Raw genomic sequence first — 19,472 nt, forward strand, 5'->3', positions numbered from 1 at the left:
CCCACTCAGTCACATGGTGGCAAGCCACTCCCACAAAGCAGGCCACACCTACAGAAGAGGTTCTAAAAATTTTTGAAATCCACCACTGACTGACTTGCAACATTTGGACTAGATTATATATTCTAACTAGGACAGAATAGCATGAACATGCTTGGGATGAAACTGGGCTTTGCACGCACCTGTGACATATTGCCCAATATGTGTTAAAACTGATACGATCTTTATTATTAGCAGGAAATACTTCATATGGCAAGGATCCACCTAAGGCCAGTGACTTAATCTACAGCAGTTTATTTAAAATTTTTAAAAAAGCTTTGCTTGAAACCCTCAGTTGATTGAAACTATTTTGAGAAGTGAAAACCAATATCTATGGGTCATCTGTTGGCAATCATGGATTATGAAAGATGGTGGTTTGGCACATTAGCTCCACAGACTCTTCACTGTCTTGTAAACCAAGATATTCTTCTATTTCCTTAGCAGGTACCAAGGAGTGGGCCTCCCATCATTGAATCCAAGAAAAAGCAGCCTCTAGTACGAATGCATGCCATCTGTCCTCGGGAGGACAGTCAGGACAGTTTGATGAGCACATCAGAGGTGTGAATTTCAATCCTCCACCTTTGTATCTTCTTTAAGTTCAAGATCTTGGGTAAGGAGGGATGGTCAGATATGGAATAGTAGGCCTGCCCTGTTCTTGAAGTTGGTCAAAGGTCTGCTATGCAAAGCTTCAGCAGAAAACTTGGGGATAGCTCTGAATGGGGACATTTGAGTTCAGTCACACTGGAAGATACTTATGGCCTGACTGTCCTTTTATTTTGTAGTCTTGGTCAAGTCACGAGCAAATGGACAGTTTCCGATCATGCAGCCCAATCCCACCTTGTAAACTTTCTCTACAGAGAAGAGCCATGCAAGACAGCTCACTTTCTTGGAGGTAACTATTTGGGGGTTTTGTGGGGAGATATCTCACATTTTGTGCTAGATTGAATTTGCAGCTGTGACAAAGAACACTTCTAGGTTTTTTTTCAAGTGCTGGGATCAAGGGTTTCACACAATGCGGAGAGGTAAAAACTGACTCCTTTAAGGTCTTTATGTTCCATTGGATTCTGTAAAATAAAATCTAGTCTCCAATAATGCAGATGTTTAGTTCTAGCAGAGTTAAATGGACCTGCTCTAATAGAAAGACCTCCTAGGTCCCTTCCAACTCCGTTATTCTGTTAACTGTTATTTATGACAGGTTAAGAACATGGTGGGTAACCTTGTACTTGTGCATGATGAATCCTACTTGTACGATTTCCAGTTTTGTTTCTGGAGGAGCCGTGGTGGAACAGTGGTTAGAATGCAGCATTGCAAGCTAGTTCTGCCCACAGCTAGGAGTTCAATCCTGACTGGCTCAAGGTTGACTCAGACATCCATCCTTCTGAGATCAGTAAAATGAGGACCCAGATTGCTGGGGGCAATATGCTGACTCTGTAAACCACGCAGAGTGTTGTAAAGCACTGTAGAGCAGGACATAAGTCTAAGTGCTATTATCATTGCTATTTTCCCCTCATCTTGGAAGGGTTTAACAGGTGAAAAATATCCTAAAGCTCATAAAATGATGCTATGTTACTTAACAGTCCATTTCACTGCAATGTAAACAAAGGTTTACATCACAGGCTTATGAAAGGTAAAAGTAAAGGTTCCCCTCACACATATGTGCTAGTTGTTCCCAACTCTAGGGGGTGGTGCTCATCTCTGTTTCAAAGCCGAAGAGCCAGCACTATCTGAAGACCTCTCCATGGTTATGTAGCTGGCATGACTAAACGGCAAAGGCGCATGGAACACTATTATCTTCCCACCCAAAGTGGTACCTATTTTTCTACTTGCAGTTTTACATGCTTTTGAACTGCTAGGTTGCAGAAGCTGGGACAAGTAACAGGAGCTCACTCCGTTACATGGTGCTAGGGATTCGAACTTCCGAACTGCCGACCATTCTGATCAACAAGCTCAGCGTCTTAGCCACTGAGCCACCATGTCCCTTTATGAGAGGTGGAGGGTCCCAAATATTGCATGCAGGACTTAAAATTTAGGATGCCCATAAATAAGAGAATGTTGAAAGTAATCATGCAAATTGAATTGCTATTTCTTACAAGCAATCTAAATAGAAACAATTATTTGACAGTCTGTTCCATTTGTAAAGCTTTTATTTATATAATACAAAATAATATGTAACATAAAATAATATATATTCAATCAAGTAAATGATACAGAGATTTGACTAAGAATTCCCCTGGCTCATGTCTGAAACAGCTATGATGATCTTTTGAACTTTAAAATATGTCTCAGGAGGCCAAACCACACCCTTTATCCTTTGAACTAGATCAGTGAGGAAAATCTCTTAGTCCTGGTATTTCAAAAATTCAGAGAATGCGTAACTTGACTCTGCTGGAGTGCCACCCACATACACATACACAAAAGAGAAACAATTCTTGACATATTCACTCATTTTTAAAAAAAACATACAGTCATGTATGGAGTTACATATTACATAAACAAATGTTCAATAATTACAAAACTGAACTACAAGTAAAACAAATTCAGACATATATATAATGATGATGATGATGATGATGATGATGATGATGATGATGATGATGATGATGAAAAAAACAGATTCATCACGTTTCTAGAAGTAATTGAGATAGGATATGGCTAGAAGGAAAGAAACAGCTGAAAGGGCCTGAATGCCTCTCCCATCATTCTACCTGATTTAGAGGAATGTCGGTCATTTAGCTATGGTGGACTTCACTTTCAATTCAACATTTTAAAAGACAATGCTTTGCTAAGAGCTTGGAAAAGGGGAAAGGAGAGCTGGTCCTTCTGAAGGTCCACACTTCTGAAGTATTCAATACAGGTAGTCCCCAACTTACAAGCATAAATGACTCCCAAATTTCTATAGCTAAGCAAGACAGTTGTTAAGTGATTTTTGCCCCATTTTATGATCTTTCTTGCCTCAGTTGTTAAATGAATCACTGCAGTTTTAAGTTAATAACATGCTTGTTAAGTGAACCTGGTTTCCCTATTGACTTCGCTGGTCAGAGGGTCGCAAAAAGTGATCACATGACCCTGGGACACTACAGCTGTCTAATGCATGCCAGTTGCCAGCATCCCAAGTTTGATCATGTGACCATAGGGATGCTGCAATGCTGTGAAAAACATTGATAAGTCACATTTTTCAGTGCCATTGTAATCATAACTTCAAACAGTCACTAAACTAATGGTTGTAAGTTGAGGACTACCTATACAATAGATTGTCAAATAAAAGGTTTTGCCGCAGGCCAGGTAACTCTCAGAATAAAATGCCCATCCAAGGCAGCTCCAAGTCACACCAGGCCTTCCCTCTGGAAGTAACTTCAGAAAATGCTCTTGAGTCTTGACTAGCCTTGCAACCTCCAAAAAGAACAGGAAAACTCTGGTGGCTTTTATTTTTTTCCCCCCATTCATATGTTGTACTTTCCCTCTCTTTTATGTCTCTTCTTGAAACAGTTCTCAGGAGTTCTTGGACGAGGAATTTTCTATCACCTCAGCTGAAGAGAAAGGGAAGGATCCCTCTTTTGAATACGACATAGGGAGAGATGGTAAGAGTTTCCCCCAGGGGAAACATTTTCTTCATATTTTCTAGCCGAGTGTCGAAAAGGGAACACTTCCCGTACTCATCTGGGCCGTGATCAGGAAGAGGAGCTGCCCAGGAGGCACGCACACCCAGATAATGTACTTCCGGTTTCCGGCATGTACATGTGCGCCAGCCAGCAAGTCTTCTGGTTACTGCCATGTATGCACACATGCCAATCAGCTGGCTGGTGGATGCCAGAAAACAGAAGACCAACTCTTCCGGTTTCCAACACTGCCGCATGCACAAAGGCCATTTGATCAGCGTGTGCGCATGCGCTCCAGAAACCCGGAAAAGGAATGGGCGATGCCGCTCATGCCAGGTGACATGGCTCCATGGGCCACTTCAGGCACACGTGCCATAGGTTTGCCATCACGGTTCTAGCTTGTGGAAGAGTAAGGAAAATATTCCCTCATTAATGTATTTGTGAACCTGCTTTTTTTTTTTTAGTTCAAGAATGATTCTAGCAGTGCCACTTGGAAAGATCTATTTGCTAAAGCCCATATAATAATGTTAAGGCAAATCCATAACATAAATAGTAGCAAGGCATTAAATTAATTTTAAGGATATTGTTACATTTTAAATCTGGATTAAAGGGGGAAAAAAAGGGAAGTTACAAATCAGCCTGGTTCTTTCCAGAGCTTCTGCATGTCTGGATACTTAGCCAAAATTAGAAATCTGGAAATAGCCTGGAAATCCTATACCTGTTTGCTTCCCTTTTTCTCCTATCATAATCCACTATAATAAGGAAAAGTTATTTCCAATTTTGCTCTTGAAAACCAATTTTCAATGTTCTTAAGGAGAAAAAAATAGGGAACTCATATCTAGTAAGGCAGGGAAAATTCAATGAGAATGTGTTAAAGGTTATTTACTAGGTATAAAGGCAATTTTGCTTGATTTCAGGGAGGCCCAGACTAGGAACCAACCACTGATTGCTTTGCTCTCATGTGTTCGAATCTATCTTTCTTACAGATGGCTCTTCCCTCTGGCTCCACGTAGACCCTTACATCTCTGAGAGGTAAATGCACAGTCCCCAGCGAAGTGGTTTTATTTTATAATGCTTTATGGCATTGACAAATCCAAAAACAAGGAACATAAAGTGAAATAATTTATAGTTATATTTTTATAGTATTTTATTTGTATTTATTTATATTGTATTCGGGATGTGGTGGCTCAGTGGCTAAGACGCTGAGCTGGTCGGTCAGAAAGGTCGGCAGTTGGTGGTTCGAATCCCTAGCGCCACGTAACAGAGTGAGCTCCAGTTACTTGTCCCAGCTTCTGCCAGCCTAGCAGTTCGAAAGCAAGTAGAAAAATAGGAACCACCTTTGTTGGGAAGGTAACAGCATTCCGTGCACCTTCAGTGTTTAGTCATGCCGGCCACATGACCATGGAGACGTCTTTGGGCAGCGCTGGCTCTTCGGCTTTGAAACGGAGATGAGCACTGTCCCCTAGAGTCGGGAACAACTGGCACATATGTGCAAGGGGAACCTTTACCTTTACCTATTTGGATTGTGGATAGGTTTTATATAGCTTTATCCATTTAATATCGTAAATAAAGGGATATTATTAATATTGTTAATAAAAGGATATAGTTTTATCCTTTTAATATTGTAAGCTGCCCAGAGTTACCTTGTGGTAAGATGGATGGTCAATACATTTAATAAATAAAAATAAATAAATAAATAATGGACAGAAGAGTTTACCTGCCAAAGTTCCCACTTGGCAATCTAGTTGGGAAAGAATCAAGAATCTAAGAGCTCTGATGAATAGAATTGACTGGAAAGATTCCAGTCAAAGATTCCAACAAGTATTATACAGTATTTTCAAATGAGACATCAATGTATAGGCAATTCAGAGAGGCAAAACTTGTGTCCCAAGTTTTTTTTCATATAGGAAGCCAGAAGCTTGCTTTTTTTCTTTTTAATCCCTTTAATAAAGGGAGGCAATCTGTATCTGTCACTGTTTTGATAACTATTACATCAGTGGTTGGATTCAAAAATTTTTTACTACTGCTTCTGTGGGCATGGCTTGGCGTGGCATGGCTTGGTGGGGGTGGCAGGGGAAGGATGCTGTAAAATCCCCATTTCCTCCCGATCAGCTGGGCCTCAGGAGGCAGAGAATAGATGTGGGTGGGGCCAATCAGAAGTGGTATTTGCTGGTTCTCCAAACTACTTAAAATTTCTGCTACTGGTTCTCCAGAACCTGCTGAATACCACCTCTGTATCACATCCATCAGTGTGAGGAGTAACTGGAGGACAAACTCTGATTGTTAGCCAAGGAATCTACAGAAAGCAAATATTAGAGAGGTATAAAATAAACTTTGATTCAGGCAAAAAAGAAAATATGTGATTCTATGGACATAATTACATGTATTTAAGAGTAATTCAGAATCATGGGTCTGCATACATATGTACAGGTAGTCCTCAACTTACAACCATTCATTTAGTGACCATTTTAATGCACTTAAAAAAAGTGACATGATCATTTTTCGCACTTACAATGGTTACAGCATCCCTGTGGCCATGTGATCAAAATTTAGACATTTGGTAACTGGTATCTCAGGGTCATGTGATCACTTTTTGCAGCCTTCCAACAAGCAAAGTCAACGGGGAAGCCAGATTCACTTAACAACCATGTTACTAACTTAATAACTGCAGTGATTCATTTAACAACTGTGGCATCACAAAAGAAACAAGAAAGAGAGGGATCTTGGAGTCCTAGTGGACAACCATTTAAATATGAGCCAGCAGTGTGCAGCAACTGCCAAAAAAGCCAACACAGTTCTAGGCTGCATAAACAGAGGGATAGAATCAAGATCACGTGAAGTGTTAATACCGCTTTATAATGCCTTGGTAAGGCCACACTTGAAATGCAGCATTCAGTTTTGGTCACCACGATGTAGAAAAGATGTGGAGACTCTAGAAAGAGCGCAGAGAAGAGCAACAAAGATGATTAGGGGACTGGAGACTAAAACATATGAAGAACGGTTGCAGGAACTGGGTATGTCTAGTTTAATGAAAAGAAGGACCAGGGGAGACATGATAGCAGTGTTCCAATATCTCAGGGGTTGCCACAAAGAAGAGGGAGTCAAACTATTCTCCAAAGCACCTGAGGGTAGAACAAGAAGCAATGGGTGGAAACTAACCAAGGAGAGAAACAACTTAGAACTGGGGAGAAATTTCCTGGCAGTGAGAATAATTAATCAGTGGAACAGCTTGCCTCAAGAAGTTGTGAATGCCCCAACACTGGAAGTCTTTAAGAAAATGTTGGATAACCATTTGCCTGAAATGGTATAGGGTTTCCTGCCTAGGCAGGGGGCTGGACTAGAAGACCTCCAAGGCCCCTTCCAACTCTGCTATTGTATTGTATTAAAGATTGCAAAATGGGACAAAATTCACTGAACAACTGTCTTGCTTAGCAACAGAAATTTTGGACTCAATTTTGGTTGTAAGTCTAGGATTACCTATATATATGCCCACAAAAGGTCTCTTTAAGGGGTAAAGTGTGAGGCCTTGGAAATGATTTTATATTCTGGTTATTTCCTCTGAGGCACCATTGCATTATTGGTGTCCTTTTATGCAGTAGTGGGATTCCAAATCTTTTCCTACCGGTCCTATGAGACAGTGCTTTGCACACGCACACACACACTTTGCGCATATGAGCAGCACTCAAAGACCGCCCTCAGTGTCAGCGCTGGTGAGTTGAGCTGTTTTTTTAGTTCAACTGAGATGCACCAATTCACTTTGCTGCGTGAATCAGCTGAGCTAAAAACCAAGGGAATATAGGACAGGGAACGACGGGGGCGGGAGGGAGGGCCCAACCAGAGGTGGTATTTGCAGGTTCTCCAAACTACTCAAAATTTCCGCTACCAGTTTATCCAAACCGGTCCGAATCTGCTGAATACATCTCTGCTTTTATATCTATTAATGTGTGGCAAATTTATTCCAAGTCTCCGGCATACCCTTTCCCATTGTGGCTACTTTCTGCAAATGAATAAGCCTGGTTTAAATAAAAGCCTGCCTGCAGGTCATTGCACTGCTCTCTTGACTGTTGCCTGTTCATGTCCAAGTAGAAATTAGAGGTGTGTTATTTGCTTTATTTATGTAGAACAGCTGCCAACAACTGCACTGTAACATTACTTAAAGCTAAAATGGGCAGCAAAATCTGGTAGCCACTAGATGGCAGGAAAATGTTTAAAGTTTTATATTTACAATTGCCAAAGCACCTTGCTTAGTTTCCCCCCCCCCTCTGCCCCATATTTTTAAAAGCTATTCAAATATTTTTAATAGGAAGATGACATCCTGCAGAATAGAGTGAAGCACTACTTTTAGCTTAAATATTGTCTCTGACCCTTTCAGCATTTTTTTTATTAAACAAATAAAAAGACAAAAGACAAATGCTGCAAATAGGCCCAGCAAAAAAGACAAGAATAAAATAGCAAGAATAAACTGGAGTGTTAGAGCCTACAGAGTAGAGAGCAACCATCTACCGCTTTGTCATAGGTAAATGGATATTTGTAATCGGCCATACTTACTATTTTATTATAGGCAACCCTCCCTATTACAGCCATTTCATGCAAATATCCATAACATATTATAAAAATTCAAATATATACATAAATCCTAAAATATTCTCTCCCACTGATTTCAAGCCCATAATGGCTTTGCTTGATCTAAATTTGTTTTAATCTTCACATTGAATAGCCACAGATAAGTGTTTCTGCTCAGTTAAGACCAGCATAGAAGCCAGTCTAAAGTTGGAGAGATGCATCAGTGGGTGGAGCCAGAACCTGTATGCACTTTATCTTGTCTGCTTTGTTCTCCTCTTAGTGTACCCATGCGCCGCCGACTTGCACAGCGCTTCCCAAGCCGTATCACAACTATTGCCTTCCAAGCCGATAACTTGTTGAAGCAGATCAGCATCATTGGGGGCAACCAGACTGGCATCTTCATTCATCGAGTCACTCCTGGATCCATTCCTGATGAGATGTCTTTGTCACCAGGCCAGCAGATTGTGCTGGTAAGATATTCCTACATCTTTGTTGCATGGCGTGTTCTACCTTCCTGCAAAATCTCTGAAGCAGCGTCCCCCAACCTTTGGGGCACCAGGGACTGGTGCCATGGAGAAAGGGTTTTCCATGGACCAGAGGGGGCATGGTTTTGTGTGTTGCCTGCATCCTGCGAATTGGGCTTTGCTTGTTTGCATGGCTCGGTTTCTGACATGGCCCAGCCCATGCTGGTCCACAGATCGGGGTTGGGGACCCCCTTTTCTAAAGGACAATAGACTCTACCAAATGATGCAGTGCTGGTACTAGAGCAACATGGCCAGCTGCTGATCACACCTGAACAGGGCTTTGCAGTTTGGGAGTATCTTGCCATTAGTGCAGTTACAACAGTTTAAATTTCAACATGTTGCTACCTTGTGCTTTAAGGAATAGTCTGGAGGGGATTTTTTTCACCCACATCACATCTTGTTGGCTTCCCTTATAGATTCTATCAAAGTTCAGAAAGGGGGTTCAAATCAGGGTGTATTTGATTTAAATCAAGACAATTTAAATCCTGATTTAAATCACTATTTAAAGCACGATTTAAATCCTGATTTAAAGCATGATTTAAATCCTGATTTAAAGCACGATTTAAATCCTGATTTAAAGCACGATTTAAATCCTGATTTAAATCACTAGTAAAAAAGGCTTGATTTAAATCAACTCGGTTTAAATCATAATTTTTAAAAAGCAACTGTTATCTCTGTCCCGCAGCAGCTCCTCCTCTGACCTGCTGTTGACTCGCTGACAATCCCAATATTGCAGAATATACAGCTTCATGCTACATAACTAAGCTCCATTTCATGCTGAATAAATGAAATTATTAATGTATCTTAAACAGAAAACTATCTTTAGATAGATTTTTACTCCAAAAGCATTTTATTAAAATAAAATTGATTTTTAAAAAAATCCAATTTAATTTTTTTTTAAAAATCTGATTTTTTTAAAGTCATCGATTTTTATCCACCCTGGTTCAAATGCAGAATTGCTAATAGGATAAGGATTAGAGGTCACAATAATGTAAGTTTGTTACTATAGTCACAGATAGTAAGTTTTTGAAGGTTTGTGATGATTTGGTTATATTTGCAATCTCCTTGTGTTTGTGCTGCTCCCCTTCAAATTACCCCTAGGATTTCCTCCAAACAATGGATAAACGTTCATTAGGAAAAGAAAAGTTCAGTATACATCAAGAAACACATGGAATTAGAAGAGGTTGCATGGCAATTATTTTATTTTCCAGTTGAGAAAAAAGGGAAAGGATTTGTTTAAGCTGTTACTTTAATGGAATTGAAGGAGGCAGGGACAAGGCATCCCATTATGGGACAGTGTGAAAGGGCAGCTAACAAACACTGATTGTGGTAGTTCTCTGTGCTCTGTTCTAAGTCAGAAAGGGACAGTGCTTACAGTGTTTGGTTGGCTGAAAAGATGTATGAATCACACTAACAGCCAGAAACAATCTCAAGTGTGTTTTAAACTAGATCAAGAAGAGTAGGGGAACAGAAAAGCTGCTCATCTGAAAAAAAAATGCTCCACAGTGTGTACATTTGTGTAAAAGATGAGATATTTCTCTCTGGATAAGTTTCTCATTCTAACGTCATCTCTGTCCCTCTCCCTGTTTAAAAGGAAATGCTCAAGATTTTATATTGACTGACATGCCATCAGTCTAGGGGTGGGATTCAGCTGGTTCGCATTGGTTCGGATGAACCGGATGTTAATTTTGCATCCGGTTCACTGAACCGGTTATTGCAAGGACCAGTTGGCCCCACCCACCTCACCCCACACTCCCAGGCAGTGGTGAAATTCAATTGTTTCAACTACCGGTTTGGTGGCCGTGGCTTGATAAACATGGCAGGGGAAGGATACTGCAAAATCCCCATTCCCACCTCACTCTGGGGCCAGCCAGAGGAGGTATTTGCTGGTTGTCTGAACTACCCAAAATTTCCGCTACCGGTTCTCCAGAACCTGTCGGAACCTGTTGAATTTCACCAGTGCTCTCAGGAGTCTCCACATGGCCTGTTCATCATGCCAGATTAGTGCAGGGCCTGCACAGAGGCTCCAGGAAGGTGAAAAACAGGACTCCTGGAAGTCTGAAAACAGAACTGTTTCCAGCCTCCGGAGGGTCTCCGGAGCCCAGGGGAGGTTGTTTTCACCCTCCCGGAGGCTCGAGAAAAGCCTCCGGAGTCTGGGGAAGGCAAAAATCCTCCCCCATGGTGTAGGAGGCCATGCCCATCCAGCAACCGGGCAGAGGTTGCTAACATTTTCCAATCCCACCCCTGCATCAGTCCATGAGAAAGAAAACAAAATAGGAAAATCAGGCATTCTAAGTGGTGCTGAAGGTACTTCCAGCAAGTCTGCAGCCTAAGCACCTAGAATGATCACGACTGCTATAAAAAATCCATAGTAGTTCTCCAGCGATTCATTAGCAGTTTTAGGGCTGGGAAAATGTGATCTATCTACTGGAAAGTCTTGTTGGTCTTTTCCAGACTGGATATCTTTCCGCTGCATAGACGTTAGTTCCCTGAATTCCCCTGCCAATCTGGCCATTTCTGAGGCAAGGAAAGATAATTTTGCTATCATTCATTGAACTACAATCACAGCGACTGAAAAGCTCAGAATCTACTCAGCCAGTCAGAGCAGTGATGGCGAAATGTTCAGGATGGCACAACACTGGAATACTTCAGGGTAAATTTTTTACAACTAGCTTGGAACCAATTAATTAATTTGAAAATAAAGTAAGCCAGAATAAGCCAGTTTATTATTAAACAGAAGCTTACTGCTTAACTGCTTTTGCATAGTTTTTTTTCCTACCATGTGAGTGGTTAAACAACCCAGGAAACCACCTCCCATAGTTTTAGTTTTTATATCTCAATGTACTCAATCAGAATAGAACTGGAAGGGACCTTGGAGGTCTTCTAGTCCAGCCCCCTGCTCAAGCAAGAGACCCTATACTATTTCAGGCAAGTGACTTTCCAGTCTTCTTAAAAACCTCCAGTGATAAAGTACCCACAACTTCTGAAAGCAAGCTGTTCCATTGGTTAATATCTGAAATGTAATGGTTGACTGTTACTTTTTTATTAAATCCAGGAGCACATAGGCCCCGAATCCCAGTTCAGATATCATACTAAGCAAACTAAAGGCAAAAAACCATAGTCTTGCTTTGCTATTTTTGCTTATATGATGATCACATGGGAATGATTGGGCAGGATACACCAGAGGTGGCTTTCTACCAGTTCGTACCAGTTCGGTAGAACCGTTCCGTCAAATCTACTGAACCGGTTAGAAGATGTTCCACCAGTGGACCCGGAAAGCAGGCCACACCTACAGATTTTTTACTAAATTTTTGAAACCCACCACACACACACACACACACAGAGAGAGAGAGAGAGAGAGAGAGAGAGACTCACACAGAGAGAGAAAGAGAAAGAGAAAGAAAGGAAGAAAGAAAAAAAGAAAAAAAGAAAGAAAAAGTGAGAAAGAGATGAAAGAAAAAAAGGAAAAAGGGACAGAGAGACAAAAGGAAGGAAAGAGAGAGAGAGAAAGAGAGAAAGAAAACACATGGATGGCAAGCCACTCCCACCAAGTCACATGGCTGGCAAGCCACTCCCACAAAGGAGGCCACACCCACAGAGTAGGTTCGGAAATTTTTTGAAACCCACCACTGGGATACACTAACATGTGCTAGAAGAAGAGAGCCAGTTTGGTGCAGTGGTGAAGGTGCTACAATTGAATTCTAGGCCTCCCTTAGGTAGGAAAGCTGGCTGGGTGGCTTTGGGCCAGTTACTCTCTCTCACCTCACAGGTTTGTTGTTTAGGGGAAAATAGAAGGCAGAAAGATTAGCTGTAGTAGCCTTGTACCATATAGTATCAACCTTGTTAATTCTCGTGTGTGTGTGTGTGTGTGTGTGTGTACAGCATATGTATACATGTAAGTGTGTATTGTGTATTTATATTTAATAAATAACATAATAGCTCACAAATTATGAAGGATTTAGATTTATTCACATTTCCAAACTGGTCTAATTTCAAGGCAGTAGTTAAACAATTACCAGAATAAGATTTTACTGAACAATGAATCATGTCCCATAATTTTGTGTCCCACGTCTCATTTTATGTCATATAAAATGACTGAAACTCCTCTCTAAGCTGCTCTGTTTCCCCCAAAACAAGACCTCCCCGGATAATAAGCCCAATTGGGATTTTGAGTCCATGCGCTAAAATAAGACCTTCCTTGAAATTAAGCCCTTCCTGAAAATATTGCAACACAGCAGCAGCCATGAGGTGACCATGCTCACCGCCTCCTGCACCTCAAAAATAATAAGACCTCCCCAAAAATAAGGCCAAGCGCTTATTTCAGGAGTCAAAAGAAAAACAAAACCCAGTCTTATTTTCGGGGAAACACAGTATGTAGTTCAGTGGCCAGTTTCATTATAACACCCCCTTCACTGTCAAGTTGCTACTATTTCTGTAAAAGTATCATTAATATGGGAAAGGTCTTTCCTGTCCCTGGAGCTGTGCTAGGTTGCAATTGTTTGACCTCCTCAAACAGTGTCTCTTTGATCAACATTTCAAGTTCTTTGAATGTACAGGTGGATTATGGAGTCATGGAACCAGGTTTCAAAGCTGTCCTAGAAGATGCAACTCTTGAAGAGGCTCTTTGGGTCCTGGAAAAAGTGAATGGATTTTGTTGCTTGTCTGTGAAGCACAACATGGAGGGTAAGGATATTTGCTTGTCTTGGAGATGGGCTACTGTCTGTCTCTCTAAAGGCTGCTGAGCTATGACTTCTATTAGACCTCATGATAAGCCAGACAGTTAATAGAAATTGGGCTTTGTTGACAACTCACATCATCTATCCCTGGTGTACATGATAGCTTCGAAGTGCAAAAGTCATAATGTAGGATCCAAGAATGCTGGTGATCAGCTATTTCTCCCTCTTAGTGGGATCCTACAATGAAGTAAGGCAAATAGTAGATTTGTGAGTACCCCTAAGAGTGGTATACTAGAAAACATGAAAGAAACTTTCCTGTATTATACCATTCGATTTAAGATTTAATCATAATTGGAATGGGGGAGTAGATTGTGTTCCATTGTAATTAGTATGAAGGAGGATCAACTTGGTGTTTCCATGCAGGAATTCCTTCCCAGCATTTATGTTTTTTTCAAAATCCTAAGAAAAATCAGTTGAGAAATCAAAAAAATGGGAAAAAGTATTACCCAGGGTAAGCACTGACAATGCTAGCCAGAAGGTGCCCTCTTCCATTCTGCTTGTGGCTTTTAGAAGGTGGGGTGGCTTTCTGATAGGTCTTAATAAATGAAGTTCTGAGAAGCCCTTTGCTTGGGGCTTCCAGCACCTACCGTAAGTGGGTACAACAGATGCCATTGACAGATCCAGTGTATGCAGGGAGTAACCAGAGCCAATTTAAGAGGTCCTCAGCTTTGGTAGCAATTGAATGGCTTTGAGAGTGCACAGTGCCTTCTGGTCACATATTATGAAAATTCCTGAAAATTCCTGGGATTTCCATTTTCCCATCCCTAAATGTGAATTGGAAATTGGACATACAGTGATTGGGCATCAAAATGTATCCCCCTGATTTAGGTATCTCACTGGACATGAATATGGAATGCAATGGATCTATAGCAATAGCAATAGCAATAGGCCTTTCAGGCCTCTCTAAGCGGTTTACAGAGAGTCAGCATATTGCCCCCAACAATCTGGGTCCTCATTTTACCCACCTCGGAAGGATGGAAGGCTGAGTCAACCCTGAGCCGGTGAGATTTGAACCGCTGAACTGCTGATCTAGCAGTAGCCTGCAGTGCTGCATTTAACCACTGTGCCACCTTGGATCTGTTTGGGAAGTACCGTAATTGTGCTCTCACATATTTATCTTCAGTCCCACTTGACCCATGCTATTGCTGTACTTTGATTCACAGTTTCCAACAAACTTCATCTTACTAGGTTACAAGAAACTATTGACTGACCTGAACTCCAAGCTGGTAACATCTGGTGACTCCTTCTATATCCGATCCAACCTATGCCTTGAGAAACAAAATCCTGGGGAACTCTCAGTTGGATGCCATAACATTCTCCATGTCACTGACACTGTCTATCAAGGCCAAACTCAGTGGAGTGCTTGCCAGGTGAATCCTTATACCATGAAAGACATGGATGCTGGTACCATCCCCAACTACTTTCAGTGAGTATGATCATCGCAATAGGTTGGAAGGGAGTACGTTCTTGTCTATCTAATGCAGAGATGCATATCTGTTTTCTTCTGCCTTACACATTTCTGTCCCCGTTTCTTTGATATAGGGCACAACAGCAACTCATTACCCACATTCAAGAATTGGCCCAAAAGAATATGGTTTCCCGGAAGGTAATGAGACAACCTTTCACTCTGCTTTAGGAAGTTAAATTTGCAAGTTGATTTAGACTGCAAACTAAATTACAAAAATGCATTTCCACCAAGCTGGATCAAGATGGACATAAGGAAGAGGAACTCCATGCCGCATTACAGTTATTTATTTATTTGTTTGTTTGTTTGTTTGTTTGTTTGTTTGTTTATATTTGTCAAACATGTAAAAGATAACGTATAAGTATAAATATAAATATGAACACAGTAAATGGGTATGAATAAATGGGGACAGTAGGACAGGGATGTTAGGCATGCTGGTGTGCTTATGCATGTCCCTTACAGACCTTTTAGGAATGGGGTGAGGTCGACAGTAGACAGTCTTAGATTAAAATTATGGGGGTTGGGGGATGTAACAACAGAGTCAGGTAGAGCATTCCAGGCGTTGACCACTCTGTTGCTGAAGTCGTATTTTCTGCAATAAAATTTGAAGTGGTTTACCTTGAGTTTGTATCTATTGTTTGCTCGTGTATTGTTGTGGTTGAAGCTGAAGTAGTCATTGACATAGGATATAGTAGCAGATAATTTTGTGTACTACACTTAGGTCAGACTGTAGGTGGCATAGTTCTGCTTACATCACTGATCTCCCTCCACACAACCTAGGAAATAGATGGGAATAGCAATTTTAAAATTATCAAAAAGTCCAAAAGAATTATTTGAATCAAGGCACTCCAACAAAGGGGCAATCAACAGATGTAGACTTAACCTTATAAAAGAAATGCAGTTAAAGACTTCACACAAATTAATTGGCACCCTGTGCAGTACTGTATTATGTCTAAATAGTAACTGACATAGTAGAAAGTTGTATACTGCACAACCTCACATCCCCCACATCTTCTGCACTGATGATATCACAGTAGTAATCGAAAATTGCAGCCCAGAGAACTCTTAACAATAGGCCAACCCCAGGTACCAGATATACTGCACTATCATAGGACTTGTTTTCCTACTAACGTGGGAGGCATCTGGGTGAGAACTGCTTGAGTCAAAGGCTTGGCATGAAAGTCCTTTGGGGACATTGTTCTAAGGCTGGGGTGTCAAACTCATGGCCCTCAGGCTGGATGCGTCACGTGCTGGCCACACCCACACCTGGCTTAGCGAAGGGGGAGAAAGTTGTGATATGTCATGTGATGACGTCATGACAATGTGAGTTTCAAACTCCTGTTCTAAGGCAACTTCCTCAAGGTGGTGATCCTAAGCTTAGCTCCTACTTAGCTAACTACTGCCATAACTCCTGGGCTGGTTCTATACCTTCTGGGTTTAATATAACGCCTTCTCCTTTGCCCGTAGAATTCCAGTTTTCAACACAAGTTGGTCCGTATTGTGAGTACAAGTAACAGGATCAATCCACTTTGGTCCACTATGCAAAATAGTTTATCAGATTCAAACAAGCCAAAAGGTAAGTTCAACTATTGGAATGTTGTTTATTGTTGCTGAAAGTTATGATTACAGCCTACAAATATTTAGGCAAATTTAAGCCTAGATGGAGCTTTTCTTTCTTTTTTTAAAAGCATACAGAACTGTTCCATAAAGCATCTACTTGGGATAACTAATTAATTTGCAAATTAAAAATGTCTCTGAGACTTTCTAGAAGTTTGGCTATTTTCTAGAAAAAACACCTTTCTGTAGTAACCAGATTATTTATCGTAGGCCCCACTGTAGCTATTATGTTTCTGGCTTTTTATATTTCTGACAGTAACTCTAAACTAAGAGTCTTTAATTGGGGCCATTTAATAAATGTCTTCAAATATACTTTCTTAAAACATAGCTAGGAATAAAAAAACAAACAGTGGCTGAAATCTACAAGCATTTATTTATCTGATTGCTTTCCTCTTTCCTTTCTAGTGAATCCCAGGAATTGTGTCAGCCTGATGCCGTACACTTTTGTCAGGCATTACAGACCTGCGCAGCCACGTCCAGTACTTGTGGTGCCAGCACTTTTGAGGAAAATCATGGCTGACAAGCTATGCCTTTCCAGGGAATTTGAAAAATGTCCATCAGGTATACAAGAGTCTTTTTGCAGGGAATTATTGTTTTAAGTCCTGGAAACTTCAGCATCTGAACTTGAGACAAAGTTAGGGAAATGTCTAGCTGAAGTAGAAGACAGCGCATTGCCTCACAGTAAACTTCACGAGTTCATGTCTGTGGAGATTCTCCGTCCAGGTCATGTTTGTCTCAAAGGTTATTTTTCAAAAGGCAATTGGATTAACATAGGCCAGCTGCCTTTTGAAAGAGCACCTTTGAGTTCACAATTCCTGTTCAAATGATTTTGTCTTGTTCCTAGAACACAGAATATTTCTTGGTACTGGATTTTCTCATTTCTCTCATGTATCCAAACATTACTTCTAACAAAACATAAGAAAAAGAGATTTAGTTTGGATTTAGAACTATGCCCTCTCATTTTTTTCCCTCCTTCCTGCTCCTGCAGATACTCAGAACACAGAATCCTTCCAAGAAAACAAAGAGTTGAATGGCAGCTCTTGTATTCCTCGATGGGATCTGGAACAGTTAAAGCAAAAGGTATTAGAGGCTGGAAGAACAGGTGTTGTACTTGGGTACAGATGCAGTTCTATTGGGTGAGGGGTTAGGGTGCATATTCCTTTAGGACTAGTACTGCAAATATTGTCCAGTGGTATCCATGCACTTATACATCTCACTGTCTCTAGGATGTGCATGCCTGGCTGGATCTGGGCCTGGAGAGTGTGCAAGAACTTCTGGCAATGGACATGTATCCCATCATTATTCTCATCACCATCAGTGAGAAAAATGCCAAGAAAATCAAGTGAGTACTGTCACTTTGATGACTTACAGTTCTCTCTGGCAGAATTGTTATCCAATTATTTTTAATCACCAAAGATGCACCGAAAATGAAAAGATTTAATGAAAAGAAGTTTCATGAAAAGAAGGACCAGGGGAGACATGATAGCAGTGTTCCAATGTCTCAGGGGTTGCCACAAAGAAGAGAGTCAAGCTATTCTCCAAAGCACCTGAGGGTAGGACAAGAAGCAATGGGTGGAAACTAATCAAGAAGAGAAGTAACCTAGAACTAAGGAGAAATTTCCTGACAGTTAGAACAATTAATCAGTGGAACAACTTGCCTCCAGAAGTTGTGAATGCTTCAACACTGGATGTTTTTAAGATGATGTTGGATAACCATTTGTCTGAAGTGCTGTAGTGTTTCCTGCTTAGGCAGGGAGTTGGACTAAAAGACCTCCAAGGTCCCTTCCAACTCTGTTATTCTATTCTATTCTAAATTCTATTCTATTCTATTCTAAAATCATTTCATCTAGCACACAATTTTGTGTTTATCTACTGTATCTTGATCTTGGCGATTCTTTCTTCTGTGGCCATCATTCTTCAGCCTTTCCTTCGCACCCACACAAACATACTTTGTGAGTAAGCTCCCAAATTCTGATTCCAATACCTAAATTGCTTGAATTTCAGGAAAGCTCTTCAGCGCCTTGGAGCAACTGAGGACCAACTTTTGGAGAGTGCCCGGAAAGATGAGGCCCAGCTGGAGACGGTGTCCTGCCTTTATCGCACCATTGCTCCCGATGCTTGGGGTGACCTTGATGCTCTCAACAGCTGTGTCCGTGTGGCTGTCGCTGATGAGCAGAAGAAGATAGTGTGGGTGGAACAAGTGCCTCACCGACCTCTTTAGATCAATAGACGGGTCTTAAGGCAATTGCTTCACCTGTGCCTAGGGAAAAATGTACTACTGTTTGTTCTAACAGGAAATAGAACATATTCCAAACCTATCAGCTGCATACTTACCATTTAGAGAGTTACCATTTCTTTTCTCATGGTCCCCATCCTTCCTCAGCCAACCTCTTTCAAACTGGTTTTATCTTCCCTCACCATCCCTTTGAATTCCTGGCAACAAATCATATGCTGGCTAAATGTGGAGAGTACCACAAACTGTTTTAGGTGGGATGTACAAGCAGAGGTTTGCTATAATGAATTTTTAAAACTCTTGGGTAGAGTTGGTACTCAAATCAGAAATGCACGGAGACTGGTCTGAACCATATGGAGCACACAGTTCCACATGAGCGCGAGCATACAGTATATGGAACGTTGAGCATGAAAATAATGGATGCATTTCATTTTTTTAAATAAAAGAATTTCTCACAGAAGACTACCCTTGCATTGTTTTTAAAAAGTTATCACACACATTATTTAGCAAACTGAGCATATTTTAAGCAAATTAACATTCCCTGCATTGTATTAGTGCACAGGTGTCAAACTCGATTGCCATGTTTTTTGCCTTTGTGGACCTGGGGTGGGGTGGGGGCCTGCACATAATGCATCTGGCCTGTGGGCTGCCAGTTTGACATCCGTGTATTAGTGTATTAAAATCCAAAATTGGACTAATAGA

The 19,472-nt window shown here is 40.9% G+C and overlaps 1 protein-coding gene across 5 annotated transcripts in view; it reads left to right on the forward strand.

Annotated features, from left to right (window-relative positions):
- Positions 1–19,230, forward strand: part of CARD14 (caspase recruitment domain family member 14) — a 43,513-nt gene extending 24,283 nt beyond the window's left edge. For 2 of the 5 annotated variants that reach the window (XM_087710130.1, XM_087710135.1), the window contains 13 exons: positions 478–594; positions 819–928; positions 3,523–3,614; positions 4,619–4,664; positions 8,476–8,665; positions 13,276–13,402; positions 14,644–14,881; positions 14,998–15,061; positions 16,388–16,496; positions 16,943–17,097; positions 17,516–17,617; positions 17,764–17,879; positions 18,542–19,230. In XM_087710130.1, coding sequence (XP_087566256.1) covers positions 478–594; positions 819–928; positions 3,523–3,614; positions 4,619–4,664; positions 8,476–8,665; positions 13,276–13,402; positions 14,644–14,881; positions 14,998–15,061; positions 16,388–16,496; positions 16,943–17,097; positions 17,516–17,617; positions 17,764–17,879; positions 18,542–18,758 — 1,683 coding nt within the window. In that variant the 3' untranslated portion in view covers positions 18,759–19,230. Of the gene's footprint in view, positions 1–477; positions 595–818; positions 929–3,522; positions 3,615–4,618; positions 4,665–8,475; positions 8,666–13,275; positions 13,403–14,643; positions 14,886–14,997; positions 15,062–16,387; positions 16,497–16,942; positions 17,099–17,515; positions 17,618–17,763; positions 17,880–18,541 lie in introns of those variants that run through there. The other 3 variants (XM_087710131.1, XM_087710132.1, XM_087710134.1) reach the window with 3 other exon arrangements.
- Positions 19,231–19,472: the final 242 nt, after the last annotated feature.

Source organism: Thamnophis sirtalis, unplaced genomic scaffold (assembly GCF_051295495.1).
Source record: "Thamnophis sirtalis isolate CommonGarterSnake01/CBP01778 unplaced genomic scaffold, rThaSir2_p1.2 scaffold_3, whole genome shotgun sequence".
NCBI lineage: Eukaryota > Metazoa > Chordata > Lepidosauria > Squamata > Natricidae > Thamnophis > Thamnophis sirtalis.